The sequence below is a fragment of the Desmodus rotundus genome, chromosome 12 (genome assembly GCF_022682495.2).
Source record: "Desmodus rotundus isolate HL8 chromosome 12, HLdesRot8A.1, whole genome shotgun sequence".
Classification (NCBI taxonomy): Eukaryota; Metazoa; Chordata; class Mammalia; order Chiroptera; family Phyllostomidae; genus Desmodus; species Desmodus rotundus.
In genome coordinates, this window is record NC_071398.1 from 42,132,388 (window position 1) to 42,152,391 (window position 20,004).

General features: G+C 45.1%; 1 protein-coding gene across 11 annotated transcripts; it reads left to right on the forward strand.

The window, feature by feature from the left end:
- The first annotated feature begins 593 nt into the window (after nucleotides 1-593).
- LOC112312824 (zinc finger protein 585A) lies at nucleotides 594-19,050 on the forward strand. Of its 11 annotated transcripts, XM_071219804.1 has the most exons (6): nucleotides 879-939; nucleotides 1,445-1,472; nucleotides 1,567-1,661; nucleotides 1,833-1,881; nucleotides 7,349-7,475; nucleotides 13,470-19,050. In XM_071219804.1, the coding sequence occupies exons 3-6, from the start codon at nucleotides 1,627-1,629 to the stop codon at nucleotides 16,454-16,456; spliced, it is 3,198 nt and encodes a 1,065-aa protein (XP_071075905.1). In that variant the 5' UTR covers nucleotides 879-939; nucleotides 1,445-1,472; nucleotides 1,567-1,626; the 3' UTR covers nucleotides 16,457-19,050. The 11 variants fall into 11 exon arrangements, with proteins under 11 accessions (XP_053770412.1, XP_071075901.1, XP_071075903.1 ...); XM_053914437.1 differs by lacking the exon at nucleotides 1,445-1,472 and having other exon boundaries at nucleotides 594-939; XM_071219800.1 differs by lacking the exons at nucleotides 879-939; nucleotides 1,445-1,472 and adding an exon at nucleotides 594-877.
- Nucleotides 19,051-20,004: the final 954 nt, after the last annotated feature.

Consider the following 20,004-nt stretch of genomic DNA (forward strand, 5'->3'; position numbering starts at 1 on the left):
CTCGGTATCATCTGCCCTTACCTGGGCTGATGTGCACACTCCAACCAAGTTGGTGTGTTGACCACAACTGGAGCTCGTACTCTGGGTCCCTGTTCCTGGGTGCCACATAATGCAGATCCCAGCCAGCGGGATCCTGTGTTGTGGCAGCAATAGACAAATACACACAGATACAGAAATCCTGTGGAGAAAAAGGGACAGCATGGCCACTCTTTAAGTGAGAGAGGGCGAGAGGGCCAGAGAGAGCCCAAGACAGCCTGACCTCTGCCTGCACAGGCTTTTATTGCTTTTCTGGGCACATTACATGGAGGATGATCCTCATTTACTATGCGCAGGTTCACTGTAGGTGATTACCTTTTACAGACAACCAAGGACAGAATGCTGGTAATTACTTCAGAGAAGGATGTTACAGCTCAAGGGGGAAAGTGGTTGAACTGGTTTCACTACATTCTTGGGAGGTTTACCACAGGCTTCAGGAAGTTACATATACTCAGTAAACACTAGCTGCCTCAATCCAGGGTGAGGGAGTTTTAGCAAAAGCAAGTCTCATAGCAGCCTAGGTACAGTGCAGACCTGATTCCCAAGGAGAGAACCTGTCTGTGATTGTGGATCCTGCCAGCCGGACCTCGCTCCCACTGGCTTTTCCGAGTGGGAGCTGGGCTACATTTTCCACGCATGGAACACTTCCCTATAGGGGAGGCCACGTGCTAATAGTGTCTGAGGACCAAACGGAACCATTACATATTTCTTTTGAAAGTGGCAAACCAAAGTAATCGCTACCCTGTGGAGGCTTCTGGGAAGTGTAGTCCAGACTCGGCCCGCTGGTAGAGCCACTTCCGCTGTGGGCAGGGGAGCTGGAGCCCTTGTTCCGGTCGCGATTGTAAGCGCGGGGTCCCTGAGCGGTGTGGAGTCCCAGCTTTTTCCTGCAGGAGGGCGAGGCGCGTGAGTGTTCACTATCTCCTAGGAAGTGAGTGGGTGTGGACCCCGGTCTCCTCCTACCGTGCCTGGGGGCGGGGCCCGCAGGTGCGGTCCGCTCCCCGGGGAGGAGAAAGGCGGACACATCTTTGCGTTCGGTCGGCTCGTGGAGTTGGGGGCGGGCGAGGGTCACGGTTCCAGGTTCGAGGGTCTGTCGGTGCTGGAGTTCTCTTGGGTTGCTACGCCTTCCGGCATGTAGTGATATAATCTTTTCTTTTCCTTTTTTTAAGAATCAATTAATTTATATTTAGAGAGGGGAAGGGAGGGACAAAGGCACGGAAACCTCCGCGTATGGTTGCCTCTGCAGCGCCCCCTCAAGGGATACCTGGCACGCAACCCAGGCTCGCGCTCTGACTGGGAAGCGGACACCCTTTGTGTTGCTGGGCAGCACTGGATCCGCTGAGCCGCAGAAGCCGGGCAGTGATACTGTGTTTGTAGAGTTATTTAATTTCTCTGTGTGTCCTGTCTACAGTGGAGTGAGTTGTAATGTCACCAGACAGGTGAGCCAGAGTCTGCCTCCAGCTGGTTGGTAGTGTGTGATTCTTTTTCGTCCGGGTTTTTTTTTTTTTTTTAAGATTTTATTTATTTTCACAGAGAGGGGAAGGGAGGAAGAGAGAGAGGGAGAGAAACATTGATGTGCGAGAGAAAAGAAACATGGATCCTGTGGGGCCCCCTCACCTGCAGCCCAGGTATATGCCCTGACTGGGGATCAAACCTGTAACCTGTTGGTTTGGACGACGCCCAACCACCTAGCCAAAGTGACCGGGCGCGGGACTTTTCAAAATTCACACAGAGCAGCTGTGTGTGCCACGGCCTATGTCTCATGTCCTCTCTGTCTTTTACCACTCCTGTGTCCCCAGGACTCTTGGACTTACTCAGAAGGAGCAAGAGAAAATGAACAAGTTGCAGGTGAGTTGAGTTTTGATTTTTATATATTTTTTGTTGTTTGTTCTATTACAGTTGTACTAATAACTTTTTCTGATTTTTACCTCTTAAAATCTGTTCTCAAAGATTAGACACATCTTTTTTCTCTTCCATGAGAAGGATAAAAAACAGGTGTTTCTTACGTGCCTTTTACTAGCTTTTGTAGGGGTGCTGCTTTTGTTTTTGTCTTTAAGTTTTGTTTTTAGTTTTCATTTTATTTTTATCATCTTCATTTCACAATTACTAGTGCAGAAATTCCTAGGTATCAGAAAAGTTCTGCAAGCCACATTATTGTACCCCTTAGGTGTTTTCCCTGTATTATATTTCATATACTTACAACCAGAGTATATTCACACTTCTCAAACTCTTTTTTTGCACTTAGTATTATCACTTCAGTTTTTTGTGATTCCGCATTCTTTTAAGTACTTAGTGAGGCGAATTGCTTGCCCAGTGCAAAGAACAAACCTGTAGGACTGCCTGTGAAAGACAAGGGTTTATTAGGACTTGAAGAGCACATCTGGCAGGCTGGTGAAATTCCCTCAGCCCAGGCTTTCCCAGCACAGGGCTATACAGAGGACAGAAAACAAGGCAGACAGGGTGTGCAGGTTGCTTGCATGCAAGCTGTGTGAGATCAGGGCGCTGGCTGTTTCCTCTGAGGTTGTTTATGGTCTTCCGCCACATCCAAAAACAGTTTCTTGGCCAAAGAGTTGGCCAGGCTCCCAGGTCTCACAGTTCATTTACACATGACCTTCACTGTGTTCCACAGGGTGGGAGGTGGGGGTGGAGCTTGGGGTGGGGCCCATGTTTCCACAACCACATATTGTCTCAGAGGGTTTCTAGTTTTTGTGAAACGTTCAGCAGGTACGAAGACCCATATGCACCGGTGTGCCTGTGAATAAATTTTGTTTTGATTCGTGAAACTTTTGCATGACCATTAAAGATGAAATATAATTTACATACTAAAATTACAGATCATAGTTGTAAAGTCAGTGCTGGTGGTATACCCTGTTTTAAAAGTTGAATAATGACATTAGCCCACCACCCAACACAAGAAATAGAACATTCTATTACCCCTGGAAGTTCTCTTGTGTGTCTGTCAAGTCAGTTTCCTACTCCTGGTAGGCATCTGCTGTTTTGATCTGTCATCACATGACTACTTGACTTGTTTTCAAATTAAATATAAGTAACGTATTTGTATAGTATGTGATCGTGGAGCTGTCTTCTCTCACTCGGCCCAGTGTTTTCAAGATCCATCTACCTTGTGTGTATCAGTCTGTTGTCCCTTTTCGTTGTTGAGTTGTATTCCATTTTATGAATACATGATAGCTGTGTTGAGGAAGGTTATTCTCCTTTTGAGGGATGTTTGGGTCGTCTTACAGCTTTTGACTGTTGTGCGTAAAAGTCCTGTGAGGAGCGTTCTTGTACAGGTGTTGTGGACGTCTGTTTGCATGTCGCTTGGGTAAACATCTGGGGGTGAAATGACTCAGCTTGTGGGGTAGAGAAATGCAAACAGCTGTCCAAAGGGGTGGTGCCATTTCACAGCCCGCACAGCATCTGAGAGTTTTACTTGCTCCACACCTTTGGATTGTTTGATGGAGATCTTTTTTTTTCCATCAGCTCTAAGGAAATGACATCTCACTGTGTTTATAGTTTGTATTTCCCTCATTAGAAATGACATTGAATACTTTTTCATGTGTACTTTCACCATCTGTATATGCTGTGAAGCTTGTTGAAGTCATTTGCCCATTGTAAACCTGGGCTGCGAGCGCTGGCTGGTGTGGCTCAGTGGACTGAGTGCCGGCCTGCAGACCAGTGTTGCTGGTTCTGTTCCCAGTCAGGGCACGTGCCTGGGTTGCAGGCCAGGGCCCCATAGGGGGCCTGTGAGAGGCAACCACACATTGATGTTTCTCTCTTTCTATTTCTTCCTCGCTCCCCTCTCTCTTAAAATAAATAAATAAAATCTTTAAAACAAGAAATTGAATTGTTAGGATAGCCCCAAACCGTCTGCCAGAATAGGAGGCCACAGAGAGGGACAAGGCAGGAACCGTGAGGTGACATAGATGCTTGTTATCTGATAGGCATTTTGTTAATGTTGTGACATCTACAGAACTTGAAATGTAGCACTTAAATTGCTTTGAAATGTACCATTCAATGTCATTCAGTCCATTCCCAATGTATGAGTCATCACCACATGTCCTGAACTCTTTTCAGCTTCTGGAACTGAAAGTCTGTGCCCATCACACTGTAACTTCTATTCCCCCCTCTCTCTCGTGTCTGGCAACCATCTTTTCACTTTCTGTCCCTATGTGCTTGACTATTCTAGGTGCCTCATATACATGGAATTACATAGCTAATCGTTTTGTGACTGGCTCATTTCACTTAGCATAATGTCTTCAGGTTCATCCTTCTGAAAAGGATTTATTTTACTTACTATTTTATTGTCTTTCATTATTTTATTATTGTTGTTGTTGTTGTTTTTTAGAGAGGGGGGAGAGGGAATGAGAGGGAGAGGAACATCGATGTGCAAGAGAAACGTCAGCGTGTGGTTGCCCCTTGCATGCCCTCAACCAGGGACCCAGCTGGCAACACAGACATGCGTCCTCACCAGAAATGGAACCAGCCAGCTTACGTTCACAGGCAGGCACTCCACCCACTGAGCCACACCAGCTAGGACATTTCTAAATTATGTTCAGTCCTCACCTGAGCCCTGGTTTTATTGATTTTAGAGAAGGAAAGGGACAAAGGTGGGGGGACAGAGAGAAGGAGAAAGAAACACTGATCTGTTTCCTGTTGCCTCCTGTATGTGCCCGGATGGGGGATCGAACCTACAACCTTTTGGTTTATGAGAGGACACACCAATCAGCTCAGCCACCCAGCAAGGGCATCTGAGAAGGATTTTAAAACACCTATTATAAAAGTATTTCGTGAAGCACTTACAGGAAATGAAAAACAAAATCCTAGGAAAGAAATAGAAAATATAAAGTAGAACCTAATGGAAATTTTAGAACTGAAAAATATAGTAAATGAAATTTAAAATACTGAAACAATGACTGAACGGCAGAGTGAAGGGAAAGAGGACAGACCTTGAGGACAGACTAATAGAAATGATTTCATATGAATCAAATAGAAAAACAGACTGAGAAAAAGTAATCAGGACCTCAGGGATCCATGGGACTGTAACAGAGGATCTAATATTCCTGGTATGTGGGTCCCAGAAGGAGAGGAGTAAAGGGTGGGACATTTCCCTGACGTGGAAGAGAAAGAAACCTACAGATTCATGAAACTAAGTGAACTCCGGGTGGAGGAAACCCAAGTGATCACACCAAGACATTTTACAGTTAAACTTCTGAAAACTAACAGGAAGGAGAAAATCTTAAAAGCAGTAAGGGAAAAACAATTCAAAGGACATTGAGTTTCTTGTCAGAATGGTGTAGACTATTTTTCAAGTGCTGAAAGAAAAGCACTTTCAACTCAGAATTCCCTGTCCAGTAAGAATATCCTTTGGGATTAAAGGGGAATCAGGACGTTTATACATGAAGGAAATGAGGTGTATTTGTCACAAGCAGACTTGTGGTAAAAGAATAGCTAAAGGAATGAAGTAAAAATCATACCATTTTCTGATATATAATTTTTCTGTGTTTTTATTTATTTTGGAGGGGAATGGACAGAGAAAGAGGAGAGAAACATCGATGTGAGAGATGTTAATCTGTTGCATTAAAGACAGTTATAAGTGGGGTTGGGTAAAGACGCTTAAAGAGAAGTAAGGTTTCTACTTTTCATTTGAACTGGTAACGTAACAACAATAGACTTAAGTTATGTGTAAGGAATGTAATACATATACTAACCACGAAAACTATAAAGGTATCCTGTAACACACTATAAATAAATGAAAATGCAATTTTAAAAATGGCCAAGTAACATACAGCAAAATAGAGTAAAACTAATGTAGAAAACATAAATTGGCAGACTCCAGTCCTAACATAAGTAATTCATTAAATGTAAAGGCCTAAATATGCCCATTAAAATACAGGGATTGGAACTATGATTAAACAAATATGACCCAACTTACACTGGCCAGTGTGGCTTGGTTGGAGCATTGTCCTGCACCGCAAGGTTGCGGGTTTGATTCGTGGTCAGGGCATGTACTTAGGTTGTCAGTACAGTCCCAAGTCAGTGTGCGTCAGGAGGCTGTACAACTGGTCAATGTTTCAGTCTCCCATTGATGTTTCTCTTTCTCCCCCTCCCTCCCTCTCTCTCTCAAAGCAATGGATAAAGTGTCCTCAGGTGAAGATAAAAATGAAATGACCCAACAATATGTTATAAGAAACTCACTTTAAATATAATGATGTAAGAAGGTTGAAAATACCAAGAGGGAAAAAGGCGTATCATGCAAACATGAAAGGAAAGTAGAGGTGACTAAGTTCATATACAAATGTAATCCTACCCTTTCCGTACCAGGCACATTAAGAAAAGCTGACATCATCGAGCACCTCCTATGTGCCAGGTGTGCAGACACTGGGACATCGCTGTGCAGCAGAACTTCTGCAGTGACTGACAGGTTCTGTCCTGTGCTGTCCAAGTGGGAGCCACAGGCCACGTGTGGCTCTGCACCATTTGAAGTTTTCTACTACAACCGTGGGTGGGGATTTTTAATTGTATGTAATCTTAACCTTATATTTCCATAGCCACATGTGCGTACTGGCTTCTGAATTGGACAGCACAGTTATAGGAACTTCATATCTATTTATTCAGTTGGATGTATAAGAATTGTCTGCTATGAGCAGCGTACCACAGATGAGGAAATAGATGAAAGTGTGTTGGTGTAAGATCAGGGAAGTTGGAGGGGATGTGCAGCTTTGGGATTTAAACTAAAGTATTCTGGCATGGAAATCTGTACACCTTGACACTTAGAATGCTGTCATAAATAGTGACACAGATAGGTGGCATGTGCCTGGAGAGCACAGAGGGCCAATGTCATAGCTCCTCAGGAGGGGTGACTTACGGGTTTGTCAAATTTTAACAGAGACAGTACCCAGGCTGAGTGAATGCATGAGTGAGAAAGGAAGGATACAAACTAGTGGACCCTGTTGGGAGTGGATTGCCCTAACGATTGTGGAACAGTTTGGTACTATTAATCAGCATGGAGAGTGTATAGCCCCCGTAATTCAAGAGTTACAGTTCCATGGTGCTTCCTGTAGGAATACCCACAAATGACACCAAGTGAAGTTACCAGGAATTATTTTTTAATTGCACATATTTTGATGGGACTCTGGGATATTAATGTACGAAATTGACACGCTGTATTGAGAACAGGAGGACACTACATGAGGGAGACCCAAGGCCCTCAGAGTCCAGAGTAACTTCCCGTCCATGCTCCCTGCCCACTCAGTGCTGCCCTTATCCCAGGGGAGGCTGGTTGCGAGATTGAGGTTGACTGTGTTTGGTGTTGTAGGAGGTCGTGACGTTCAAGGATGTGGCTGTGATCTTCACAGAGGAGGAGCTGGGTTTGCTGGAACCTTCCCAAAGGATGCTGTACCGAGACGTGACCCTGGAGAACCTCAGGAACCTGGTCTCTGTGGGTGAGGACAGGCGCCCTCTCTAACTGAATGTCAGCTCACAAGAGAATTTATATTATTTACTTTTTAATTATATTTTATTGATTGTGCTATTTCAGTTGTCCCAGTTGGCCCCCCCTTCTCCTCTCCACACAGCAGCCCCCATTCTCTTAGACTAACCCATACCATTGTCCATGGGTCATCCATAAATGTTCTTTGGTACTCCTTTCCTATACTGAACTTTACATCCCCACGGCTATTCTGTAACTACCTATTTGCACTCCCATAATGGGTACCCGGCCAGTAATCCAAGCATGTGCTCCAGACCAGGAATTGAACTGGTGACCCCCTGATTGGCATGCTGGCACTCAATCCATGAAGCCATACCAGCCAGGGCCACTTAATTTGTTTTTTAGATTCAATTACGGATAGAGACATATTTTTTGCCTATTCATTGTTCATCGTTTTGATCTTCTTTTCCTTAAGTCCACTTGACTTTTCATATAATAATGGCTTGGTGATAATGAACTCCTTTAATTTCTTCTTCTCTGGGAAGCCCTTTCTCTGCCCGTCATTTCTAAATGACATCTTCGCTGGGTAGAGCAATCTTGGCTATATTTCCTTGCTTTTCATGACTTTGAATATTTCTTGCCAGTCCCTTGTAGCCTGCAAAGTTTCTTTTGAGAAAACAGCTGACAGTCTTGTGGGAACTCCCCTGTAGGTCACTTAACTGCTTTTCTCTTGCTGCTTTTAAGAATCTCTCTTTATCTTTCACCTTTGGTGTTTTAATATCAGATGTGTCTCCGTTGGGCCTCTTCACTCTCATCTTGTTTAGCAGTCTGTCTGTTTCCTGGACTTGCGTGTCTATTTCCTTCACAAAATCAGGGAAATTTTCTTTCATTTTTTTTTCCAAATAGATTTCCAATTTCTTGCTCTTTCTCTTCTCCTTCTGGCACCCCTGTGATGCAAATGTTGGAACACTTGAATTTGCCTAGAGGCTCCTTAAGCTATTCTCATTTTGGGGGGTACCTTTCTCACCTTGTTCTGATTGGTTGTGTTTTGCTTCCTTATGTTCCAAATCACTGACCTGATTCTCAGCTTCATCCACTCTATTGTTGTTACCCTGTCAATTCTTTGTTTCAATTCATGTATCACTTGTTTCTGCCTGGGTCTTTTTTATGCGTTTGAGGTCCTCACTACATTTCTTCAGCATCCTTCTAACCAATGTTTTGAACCCTGCATCTGGGAGATTGCTTATCTCCATTTTGTTTAGTTCTTTTTGTGGAGTTTTGACGTGTTTGTTCATTTGGGCCTTGTTTCTTTGCTCATTTTGGCAGCCTCCCTGTGTTTGTTTCTATGTATTAGGTAGAGATGCTGTGACTCCTTATCCTAGTATTAGTGACTAATGTAGTTGGTGTCCTTTAGAGTCCTTTAGGGTGGCACGGCCCCCGATCACCCAAAGTAGCTACGTGAGATGGACTCTTCACGTGGGCTGAGTATACCCTTCTCTTATAGTTGAGCTTTGATTGCTATTGCGAGTCAGTGGCAGGGATTTACCCAGGGCAGTCAGCTGCAAGGATTTGCAATGACCACTGACCACCAATGTCTGCACTCCCTGGAGTACCAGCAATGTTGGGGCAGGATGTTGGTACTCCCACATGGTCTATAGCTGTGCACTGTTTCCCAGCTAGTGGTGGCCAAGTTCAGTCCCCACCTGTGTTTTGCCTAGGGCCATCCTGCCTGAGCTAGAGAGCATGGTGAGATGGCTGCTAGTTGTGCTGGGCTTGGAGACTCCCAGGCAAAGCCAAGCTGTGAATTTAGGCTGGCTGCTGCTGTGCCTGAGGACTCAGTGAAGCTAGTAGTTGCTTGTCTGAAAGGATATAGGCAGCTGTGAAGCATGACCCAAGACCAGCCATTCACATGAAAGAGATACTCTTAACAGGTATAAGTTGGGTGGGAGGGAGGCTCTGGGGATCTCTAGTGCCGGGAACAATGTCAGTCAGGTCGGTGGAGTCCCAGATACACCACCTGCCTGCAGGCTCTGTGGCTCTGCCAACCTTTCTGTCTGGATAAAAGCTGTTCCCCAGCTCTTGCCGTGATGCCAGACACTTCATTTTGTCCCTGTATTCCACGGGTGCCTTTCAGGCTGCTACCCCAGTGCTGGATCTCAGAGGGAATTAGTCTGGGTAAGGTAATGTGTGGGTCTTCAGGAGGAGCTCCTTGGGGCTTCAGCAGTTTTCTATCAGCTCACTCCCTGATGGTTTTTCCAACTAAAAGTTATGGAGAGTTATCTTCTGGCACTGGAACCCAGGACAGGGGCGCCTAGTGTGGGAGTGGGAATCCTTACTCCCATTACAGCACTCCTGATAAATTCATCCGTCACATGTGCATGTGGCATCAGCCCTTTTCAGGTCTCCGCTGCTTCTACTAGTCTGCATGGTGTGGTTTCTTTAATTTTGTAGTTGTCAGTCAGTCTTCCGTTCAACCCAATTTCTGATGATTTTGATAATGGTTGTTTCATGATTTAGTTGGAACTTAGATGTGCTTGTACGAGGCGATGTGTGTTTCCCTGCGCCACCATCCTCAGTGTCGTTCCCAGGAGTATTTTGATTTCAAATGTGGAAGAGTTTGGGACTCTTGAAATGTGTCCCAGATCCTGGAGGGGTACATTTCCTAATTCCTATTGGATGTGTTGTCTATACCTTTTTCTGTTTTTTCCTCATTGCAGTTGCAATGTCTTGATGTTAAAATCGGTAGGTAAGTGACATCATTATTGTATGGAATAAAATATGGTAAATTTCCTTGTCGGAAGTACATTCTGTGCAACCAAAGTCGTGAAGAAATAAGTAAAGGAAGCTCATTTGATCACCTGTTGTATTTATAACAGTAGGTCGCAGTCAGAATTTGGAGAAAGACTCCTTAGAGCAAATGAGGGTTGTAGTAATGCAATTCAAATATTTTTTAATGTATCCAGCATTTATTTTTCACAGGATATCAGTCCTTCAAATTGGATAAGATATTATACTTGGGGAGAGAGGAGAAGCTGTAGATGGCAGAGACAGACCCCAAGGAGGTGGGTGTTCAGTGGAGAAGCAGGCAGCTCTAAGTCCTCCCAGGGCACAGCCCAGGTGCCATCCTTCTGGTGGCCGCCGTGGCCCAAGCCTCCAGCGTTCATGACTCCACTTAATCACAACAGCTTCTCACTGCCTTCTGCTTGTACGAGTACCTTCCTGTAGTCTGTTCTCCAACACCACGCAGGTCGGGTCACTTCTCTGTTTGCCCTTGCAGGATGTCCCGTGCCACTCATACAGTCCAGCATCCTTCATGTGGCCCCCAGGGTCCTGCCCAATCTGGCCACCCTTGCCCTCTCTGGGTGGATTTCCTGTCCTCAGCCTTCCTGGGACACTATGTAGCTACTTTGTGTGTTTCTGACCTTCCAACTGTGCCTCTGCCTCATGGCCTCTTGCTTGCTCATCCATATTCTTCGTTGTGTGTCCTGGCTCCCGTGACACCCATGTCTGGTCTGATGTCATCTCGTGACAGAGGCCTGCTCTGACCAGTTGCTTAAAAACTCCAGCGCCCTCCTCTGCCTTGTTTTCTACCTCATCCTTCATTTCCAGCTGATATGCTAATGGGTTATATTTTCTTTACTTGTTTATGGCCTCTCTCCCCGTTACAGTGTGACATTGGACGAGCAAGGGCTTTATCTGTTTTCTTTATTGCTGTATACCAGGTGCCTCTGAGAGACTTAATGCAGAGGGTATGTTCATTCACCGCTTGTTTGATGAAAGAGTGAATTAGTGGATGCATGGATGGGGAGGTGGTTCCATTTGAATGTTGGGGAGAGGGCTCCTTCACAGCTTGTCCTAACCAGTGGTCTCTGTGTTGCTGTTGTGAGCTCTTCCCCATCCATTTACACAGTTACATCCTCCCTGCTAGCTTGCTTTCTCTTCCCTTCGCTTCCCTCATTATACCTTTCTCCTCTCTCTTCTTCCTACATTTGTCTTTACTTTGTACATCCTCAGGTGAACGCAGCCTAAAATGCACTCATTATAGTCACCACTATGGATATAAGTACCAAGAATGAAGAGCTAAATCAGACAGAAAGCCCAGGAAAATCTAGCTGAGGCTCTGCCTGTTGTGAATTGTGGGGGAAAGTTTTGTCTGCCCTTTTGTCTTTCCACTTATGTCTGCATTTGTTGGTTGATTCTTGAATGTGCCCTCACTGTGGATTGAACCCTCAACCTTCATATTGGGTCAACACTGTAGCGTACTGAATTACCCCCACCAGGGCTGCTCTGTCTTCTGGAAAATAAATCTTTTATTTTGGATTTCTGGACCACCTTTTTATAGAAATATATACAAAAAAGTGCAGCAAACCTTCCAGGAGTTTGAAACGGCTTTATTGGTCAGTTCTTTTTATTGCGGTGATGATTACAGACGCACATGTCAAGCATGGCATTTGATGAGTTGTGACTAATGGACGTACCTCTATAACTCAGACCCATCAGAAAACTGAACAAATCTTACAGCATATTGTACCTACATCTCCCTTATTAAAAGTTTTTTTGGCAACATCAGAACAGCCCCAGATTCTGTGGTTTGTATGTCCATGTAGTTGCCCTGCTTCGCCCGTGATGAGTATCCTTGCAGCCTTGTACACTGCACAGATGCTCACAGTACAGGGTTTCCTCTCCGTCCCGGAGTCCTGTAAGCAAATGCTCACAAGGAAGGGTGCTAGGTGGGTGTCACTGTCTTCACTCCTCCTGTAGACAGCCCACAACTGGAGGAAAAAGCCAGTGTGACTGAAGAATTATTTCAGAACATTGTTACCAATGTATTGAACGCCTACCCTAATTCTAATTTTTATGGTACTTTCAGCAGCTATTTCTACCTGTATAAGAAACTACTCTTAAACTTAGCAGCTTATGAGAACAAGCATGTGTGTATACTTCTGTGAGTCAGAAATCTGGAGGCAGCTTGGCTGGATGATTGTACATCAGGATCTCAGCAAGTTGATGTCCAGGAGTCCCCTAGAGCTTCATGTCTTTGAAGGATAAATGGACTGAAGTATTGGCTTCCAGGACGCACCCATTCACATGGGTGTTGGCAGAAGGCCTCAGTTCCTCGGCCAGTGGGCCTGTCCTGTGGGCTTCTTGGCTGTCCTCAAAGCATGGCATGGCAGCTGGTTTCTTCCACCCAAGAGAGTGGAAGGCAGAAACCACAGTGTCTTTTTGACCTAACCTTGAAGTGATGCACTCTCACTTGTGCAGATTTTTAAAGTCCTCCCAAGAGGATATGTTTATTGATTTTGGGGAGAGAGAGAAACATCGTTGTGTTGCCTCCATTATGTGCCCTGACTGGGGATCGAACCCTCAGCCTTTTGGTGTATGGGATGATGCTGCAACCAACTGAGCCACCCAGCAAGGGCACCTTTGCCATGTTCTGGTGACTTCACAGACTAATCAGGATACATTGCGGGAAGGCATTTGATACCATATGGACATCAGCAGGCAGGATCATTGGGGGCCATCCTGTATGCTGGTTACCACAGCATCACTTTATATGCAGAAATGCACGTGTAGCGTACAAAACCTGGAGTATGGTGGTAGTCATTGATCTTCATGAGAACTTTCAGCCAAACTAAGCAGTAGCAATTGTCATGGGACATTTTACTCCCATATGATGTGTCAGTCTTGTCTACAAGTTTTCTAGTTTTTTCCACTTAGAATGTTCACCATTTTGCAGAGAACGTCATCTGCTCTGTAACCATTTACTTCTTGTTTTGACCTCATACATAATAAGTCTTGGTATAGTTCGAAACGAGTCACCTTAACACTTAGTGGACAGGAGCCTACACATCACTCTTTGTTTCCTTAGGCATGAGAAAGCCTGTGGTGAAAGCCAAGCTCTTTGAATAAGGCCTCCCAGTGTGGTTGACCTGGGAAATATTTTTTATGTCTGAGCAGACATTTGCTCGTCCTTGTTTTCATGTTTGTGTTCTCCTTATCTTTCCAGGACACTGGAACCAAAATGAGATAGAGAGTCTTCAAGAAGTTGCATCATGGTACCTTTTACATGAAGACCTTGCGTGCTGGCACATATGGGACCAACTTCTGAGGAAGTTAACCAGAAATCAAGGCTTGATAATAAACCTGCGAGGCATGAAGTCGGATTTGCCAAAACAAGGTGATTCCATCTGTCAGTTGTATGCAGAAGAATCTACTGAGGTTTTCAAAGGTGAGAAATATGTAATAAAGCTTCCCAGGGAAGTTCAAAATTTCAATAGTATAAGAAAGGGAGAGTTCCCCTTGAAGACCATCCAGACTTGCCAGACGAAAGTGTATCTGAGAGAGACACAGAATGATCAGAGTAGGTGTCAACAGGGTCACAGCAGATGTAAACCGTGTGAGTGTGAGCACTGTGTCAGGAGAAGGACCTCTGGTCTCTGCAGTGATGATCAGGACATGCGGGAAGGGAAGACGTCTTATAGCCACAAGAATTGTCTGAAAGGCTTCCTGAAGCAATCATTCCAGCATAATGAAATCCACTCAGAAGAGCACATCTCTACCAAAACTGGAAACGGCTTCAGCCTTAGCCCCAGACTTGAGCTTCATCAGGAATTGCACCTTGAAGCAAAACCTCATACATGTAGTGAGTTTTGGGAAGGTGAAAGTTATAGCTCTGAGCTTTGCACTCGTCAAAGTGTTTACACAGAAGAAAAAAGCAAAAGGAGTGATGGGAGTGTTGAGGATTTCAGTCATAGTTCCCATCAGCAAATTTATCAGCAAGTCCACACTGGAGAAAAACACTTAATATATGCCCTGTATGGGGAAAGCATCAGCCATATTTCGTATCTTCAGTCTCACCAGCGACTTCACACTAGACAGGAACCTTACAATTGCACTGTGTGTGGGAAGAGCTTCAGTCAGACCTCCAGTCTTCAATCTCATCAGCGAGTCCACACAGGAGAAGGACGTTACAAATGTGCTGTGTGTGGAAAGAACTTCAATCGGAGTTCAAAACTTGAAGTTCATCATCGAGTCCACACTGGAGAGAAACCCTACAAATGTGCTGTGTGTGGGAAGAGCTTCAGTCAGAACTCCAGTCTTCAAGCTCATCATCGAGTGCACACTGGAGAGAAACCCTACAAATGTGCTGAGTGTGGGAAGAGCTTCAATTATACCTCCAGTCTTCACAGTCATCAGCGAGTTCACACGGGAGAAGAACGCTACAAATGTGCTGTGTGTGGGAAGAGCTTCAGTCGGAGTTCATATCTCCAAGATCATCAGCGAGTTCACACTGGACGGGAACCTTACAAATGTACTGTGTGTGGGAAGAGCTTCAGTTGGATGTGCAGTCTTCAAACTCATCAGCGGTTCCACACTGGAGAGAAAATCAACAATTGTGGTGTGTGTGGGAAGAGCTTCAGTCGGAGTTCAAAACTTCAACTTCATCAGCGAGTCCACACTGGAGAGAAACCCTACAAATGTGCTCTGTGTGGGAAGAGCTACAGTCAGAACTCTGGTCTTCGCAGTCATCAGCGCGTCCACACGGGAGAAGCACGCTACAAATGCGCTGTGTGTGGGAAGAACTTTAGTCGGAGTTCATATCTTCAAGATCATCAGCGAGTTCACACTGGACAAGAACCTTACAAATGTGCCATGTGTGGGAAGAGCTTCTGTCAGACATCTAGTCTTCAAGCTCATCAACGAGTCCACACTGGAGAGAAACCCTGCAGATGTGCTGTGTGTGGAAAGAGCTTCAGTCGGAGTTCATACCTTAAAGTTCATCAGCAAAACCACCATGGAGAGAAACCCTACAAATGTGATGTATGTGGGAAGAGCTTCAGTCAGACCTCCAGGCTTCAACATCATCAGCGAGTCCACAGTGGACAGAAAATCAACAAATGTGCTGAGTGTGGGAAGAGCTTCAGTTATACCTCTACTCTTCAAGTTCACATGCGAGTTCACACTGGAGAGAAACCCTACAAATGTGCTGAGTGTGGGAAGAGCTTCAATCGTAGTTCACATCTTCAATATCATCAGCGAGTTCATACACAGGAGGAACCTTACAAATGTGCTGTGTGTGGGAAGAACTTCAGTCAGACTTCCAGTCTTCAAGCTCATCAGCGAGTCCACACTGGAGAGAAACCCTACAAATGTGCTGTCTGTGGGAAGAGCTTCAGATGGAGTAAAGATCTTCGAGTTCATCAGCGAGTCCACACTGGAGAGAAACCCTACAAATGTGTTCTGTGTGGGAAGAACTTCAGTAGGCATTCATATCTTCAAGATCATCATCGTGTCCATACTGGAGAGAAACCGTACAAATGCGCTGTGTGTGGAAAGAGCTTCACTCGGAGTTCAGATCTTAAAGTTCATCAGAGAGTTCACACTGGAGAGAAACCCTACAAATGTGCTCTGTGTGGGAAGGGCTTCAGTCAGAGCTCCGGACTTCAAGTTCATCAGCGAGTCCACACTGCAGAGAAACCCTACAAGTGTGCTGTGTGTGGGAAGAGGTTCAGTCACAACTCCGGACTTCAAGTTCATCAGCGAATCCACACTGGAGAGAAACCTTATAAATGTAACTTGTGTGGGATGAGCTTCATTCGTATGTCAAGTCTGCAAGCTCATCAGGGCGTCCAACATGGAGAGAAACCCTACAAATGTGCTGTGTGTGGGAATAGCTTCAGTCGGAGTTCATACCTTCAAGTTCATCAGCGAGTTCACACTGGAGAGAAACCTTACAAATGTGCTGTGTGTGGGAAGGGCTTCAGTCAGAGTTCGTATCTTCAAGGTCATCAGCGAGTTCACACTGGTGAGACACCCTACAAATGTGTTATGTGTGGGAAGAGCTTCAGTCGGAGTTCACATCTTCAAGTTCATCAGCAAGTTCACACTGGAGAGAAACCCTACAAATGTGCTGTGTGTGGGAAGAGCTTCAGTAGGAGTTCAGGTCTGAAAGTTCATCAGCAAGTTCACACAGGAGAGAAATCCTACAAATGAGCTGTGTGGGAAGAAGTTCAGTCAGAGTTCACATCTTCACTTTCATCAGTGAGGCCACACTGGAGAGAAACCCTACAAATGGGCTGTGTGTGGTAAGAGCTTCAATTAGACCTTAGTACTTCAAGCTCATCAGAAGATCCACATATAGAAAAACCCTATAAATATAGCAAATCTGGTAGAAGGTTATGCCAGATTTCAAGAGTTCAAGCTGGTCATAGCGAGAAACCCATACTGGGTAGCAACCATACACATATTTTGGTTGTTGTAAGGGCTTTTGTAAGAATTTGTCTGCAGGTTCATTAGAGAGTAAATAAAATTGGTAAGCTCATCACACCTGATGGTTGTGAGATAAAAGTGTTCCTCAGAGCTTAGACTTGTAACTTTCATCAGAAAACCTACACAGCCGAGATTATCCATATAACTTGTGTCAAGAATTTAGCGTGTATTTAGTTTTCTACAGTCCTCTGAATTCCATTGTAAAAAACCGCCTTGTATGAATGTGGCCTGTTTCCGGCTGACTTCAAAATGTGACAGTTCTTCAGAAGATGCTCAACTAGAAACCCTATCAGAGCAGTATTATAGGCTGGTATGAACTTTCACACTCTCTAAGTTCTATGCATGAGAGGGGCTTAAAAGTAAAGACCACCAGGACCTTAGCAAACGTATAGTTACGGATTTCACAGAATTGACGTGTACGAGAAGATAAGGTCCATGGAAGCTCGAAATCTATTCATGCTTTGTGACAATAACCTCACAGCAGTGCCTAAGCAATAGTAGGTGCCTAGCAATGTCTCACTCGAGGGAGACGGAAAGCTATGAAAAATAGGGTAACTATATGAAAATTGTAATGAGCCCAACCTCAATTAGCAATAAAAATTGATACTACCGAACAGATTTTTGTCGGAAACTTTAAAACTTAATTGACGGAGCCCTGGCTGGTGTGGCGCAGTGGACTGAGTGCCGGGCTGTGCACCACAGGGTTGCCAGTTGGATCCCCAGTCTAGGACACATGCCTGGGTTGTGGGCAAGGTCTGCAGTAGGGGGCGTGTGAGAGACAACCATACATTGATAATTGTCTTCTTCTCATTTTCCCTCCCTGCCCCTCTAAAAAACAGATAATTTTTTAAGAAGAATAAAGATTTTATTTTATTTCTAGAGAAGGGAAAGACAGGGAGAAAGAGAGGCAGAGAAACATTGATTGGTTTCCTCCCTCACCTGCCACAACTGGGGACCAAACACGTAACTGTCCATCTTTCCATCTGTGGCTGTCACCCAAACAACTGAGTGACATCTGTCAGGCAGAGGAAAAGGGACTTTTATAAATGTGGCTTTGTGTTTTGTTGCTTTTGCACCTTGATGCATGATGAGCAACTGATGTAAGTGTTTACGTGCTTACAACTTGACAGACGCAGGAGGGATCCCCAAAGTGAAAGCTGCAGTGCAGAGTGTCAGGGCCACAGCTCCCTGGCTTCCTGGTCCCTGTGCACACACAACTTAAACTCTGAGTTTTAGGAACAGACAAGTTTCTACAAGTCATGATTTTTGCTAATTCTCTATGGGAAAAGGGAGGCAACGTGAATACAGACGCCATCTACACATGGAGATGCACTTTTGGGATTTTATTTTCAAGATTTTATTTTATTTTTGGACAGGGGCAGGGAGGGAGAGAGAGTGAGAGAAAGAGACATCAATATGTTGTTGCCTCTCATGCACCCCTGTTGGGGACCTGGCCCACAACCCACACCTGTGCCCTGTATGGGAATTGAACAGGCGGCCTTTTGGTTTGCAGGTCAACACTCAATCCACTGAACCATGCCAGCCAGGGCCGCTTTTGGAGTTTTCAAAAGCAGTTGTGTAGTTGCTAGTGAACTCTTGTAAAAACAGGTGCCTGACCCTGAGCCGTTTGTGTGTGTGTGTGTAGCATGGTTTTCCTCAAATTCTTTTCATTTTTCAGTTTCAGTTGACATGCAATATGATATTAGTTTCATGTGTACAGCATAGTGATTAGGCACGTATGTAGCCTACAAAGTGATCCCCTCGTAAGACCCGTGCCCACCCGGCACCATACATGGTTACTGCAATATCATTGACCACTTTCCCTGTGCTGCACTCCACCTCCCGGTGACTGTTTTCTGAGTTTGGACTGGGAACTCAGCTGTCGGACAAGTTCCTGCTGTTTTTGAGATTCCGGCACCACAGGTCCTGCTGTGCCTGAACCTGTCTTTAAGCTGACCCCACATTCTGCCTGAGCTGTTGCAGCCCCCCTCATGCTGAGATGAATTGCAATGGGGTGGGATTGCTCCCTGAAGAAACCGGGTGAGACTGTGAGTGCTGCAGATCTAGGGCATCCGCCTGGGGGACACTGAAGTGTTCCAAAATGTCATGATGCTCCCACTTCTGGGTGCGTACTTGAAGGAAGTGGAAACATGTTCCCAAAGAGACATCTACACCCTCATGTTCGCTGCAGCATTGTTCACTGGAGGCAAGAAAGAGAACGACCTCAGGGTCTGTCATGGATCAAGACGTGGTTCCTATATACAATGGGATACTCTTCAGCCAGGAGAAGTAAAGAAATTCTGCCATTTGCAACAACACTCTAAGGGCCGTGCGTTACGTGAGATAACAGAGAGGAATACCTTACATCTCTTCATGTGGAATTTTTAAAAAGGCATAACAGCAGAGTAATGGTGGTTACCAGGAAGTGGGGAGATGGGAGAGGCATTTGAGGGCACAACCTTGTGACTGCTAGGTCAGTCAGTCCTGGAGACCTGCTGCATGGTGTAGGGATTACAGACCAAACTTAAACACATTCAGTTTGCTCACAGGCTGGACCTTAATTATTGCAACACTACAAGCAACTGTGAGATGAGACAGCAATGCTAGCTGAGTCTATAGTGCCAATCATCTTGTAAGAAATGTATCAAATCAATATGCTGTGCCCCTTCAACAAATAGTCCTGTGTGAAATAGAGCTCCAAAAATAGTGTAAAAATGACCCATCATGGATGCAGCTGGATTCTGTGGGTCCCTTCAAATCACCCCAGGAAAGGGCTTAATGTCTGATGGCAGCATCTGAACCTGAGCTGGTGGACACTCTGTAAACACAGAGACAGGTTGCATTTCTCACTTGGGATCGCTGTCTGCCCAATGAAAACACATGTGGACCTCGATAAGGGCAGACTTCATTCAAGAAGTTGTGTTTTAGGGAGAATGCTCCCATTTCAAATCTGCAAGTGTCTCCAATAGAAACAGCGTTTTTGTTTCATAAGGCAGGGTAAGAAGGGCTAGCAGAAATGTGTGGGAAGGAAGGCGGGGGAGGGGGAGGAGACATCCAAGCAGGGCTTCAGCAGGGAATGTGTGCTGTCTGTAATGTTAGGCCGGGAATATCCTCCAGATGCCTGAGAACAGTAGGTAAGGTCAGAGGCCCAGAAGTGCTGAGAAAATGAAACTGCTGCTGTCCAAGTCCCGTGACCTGGGAACCTCAGTTGTCACCTAGACCACACCTTCCTTGTCCTGTCATGGGTTCGTTCATTCTTCCATTCTTTGTGC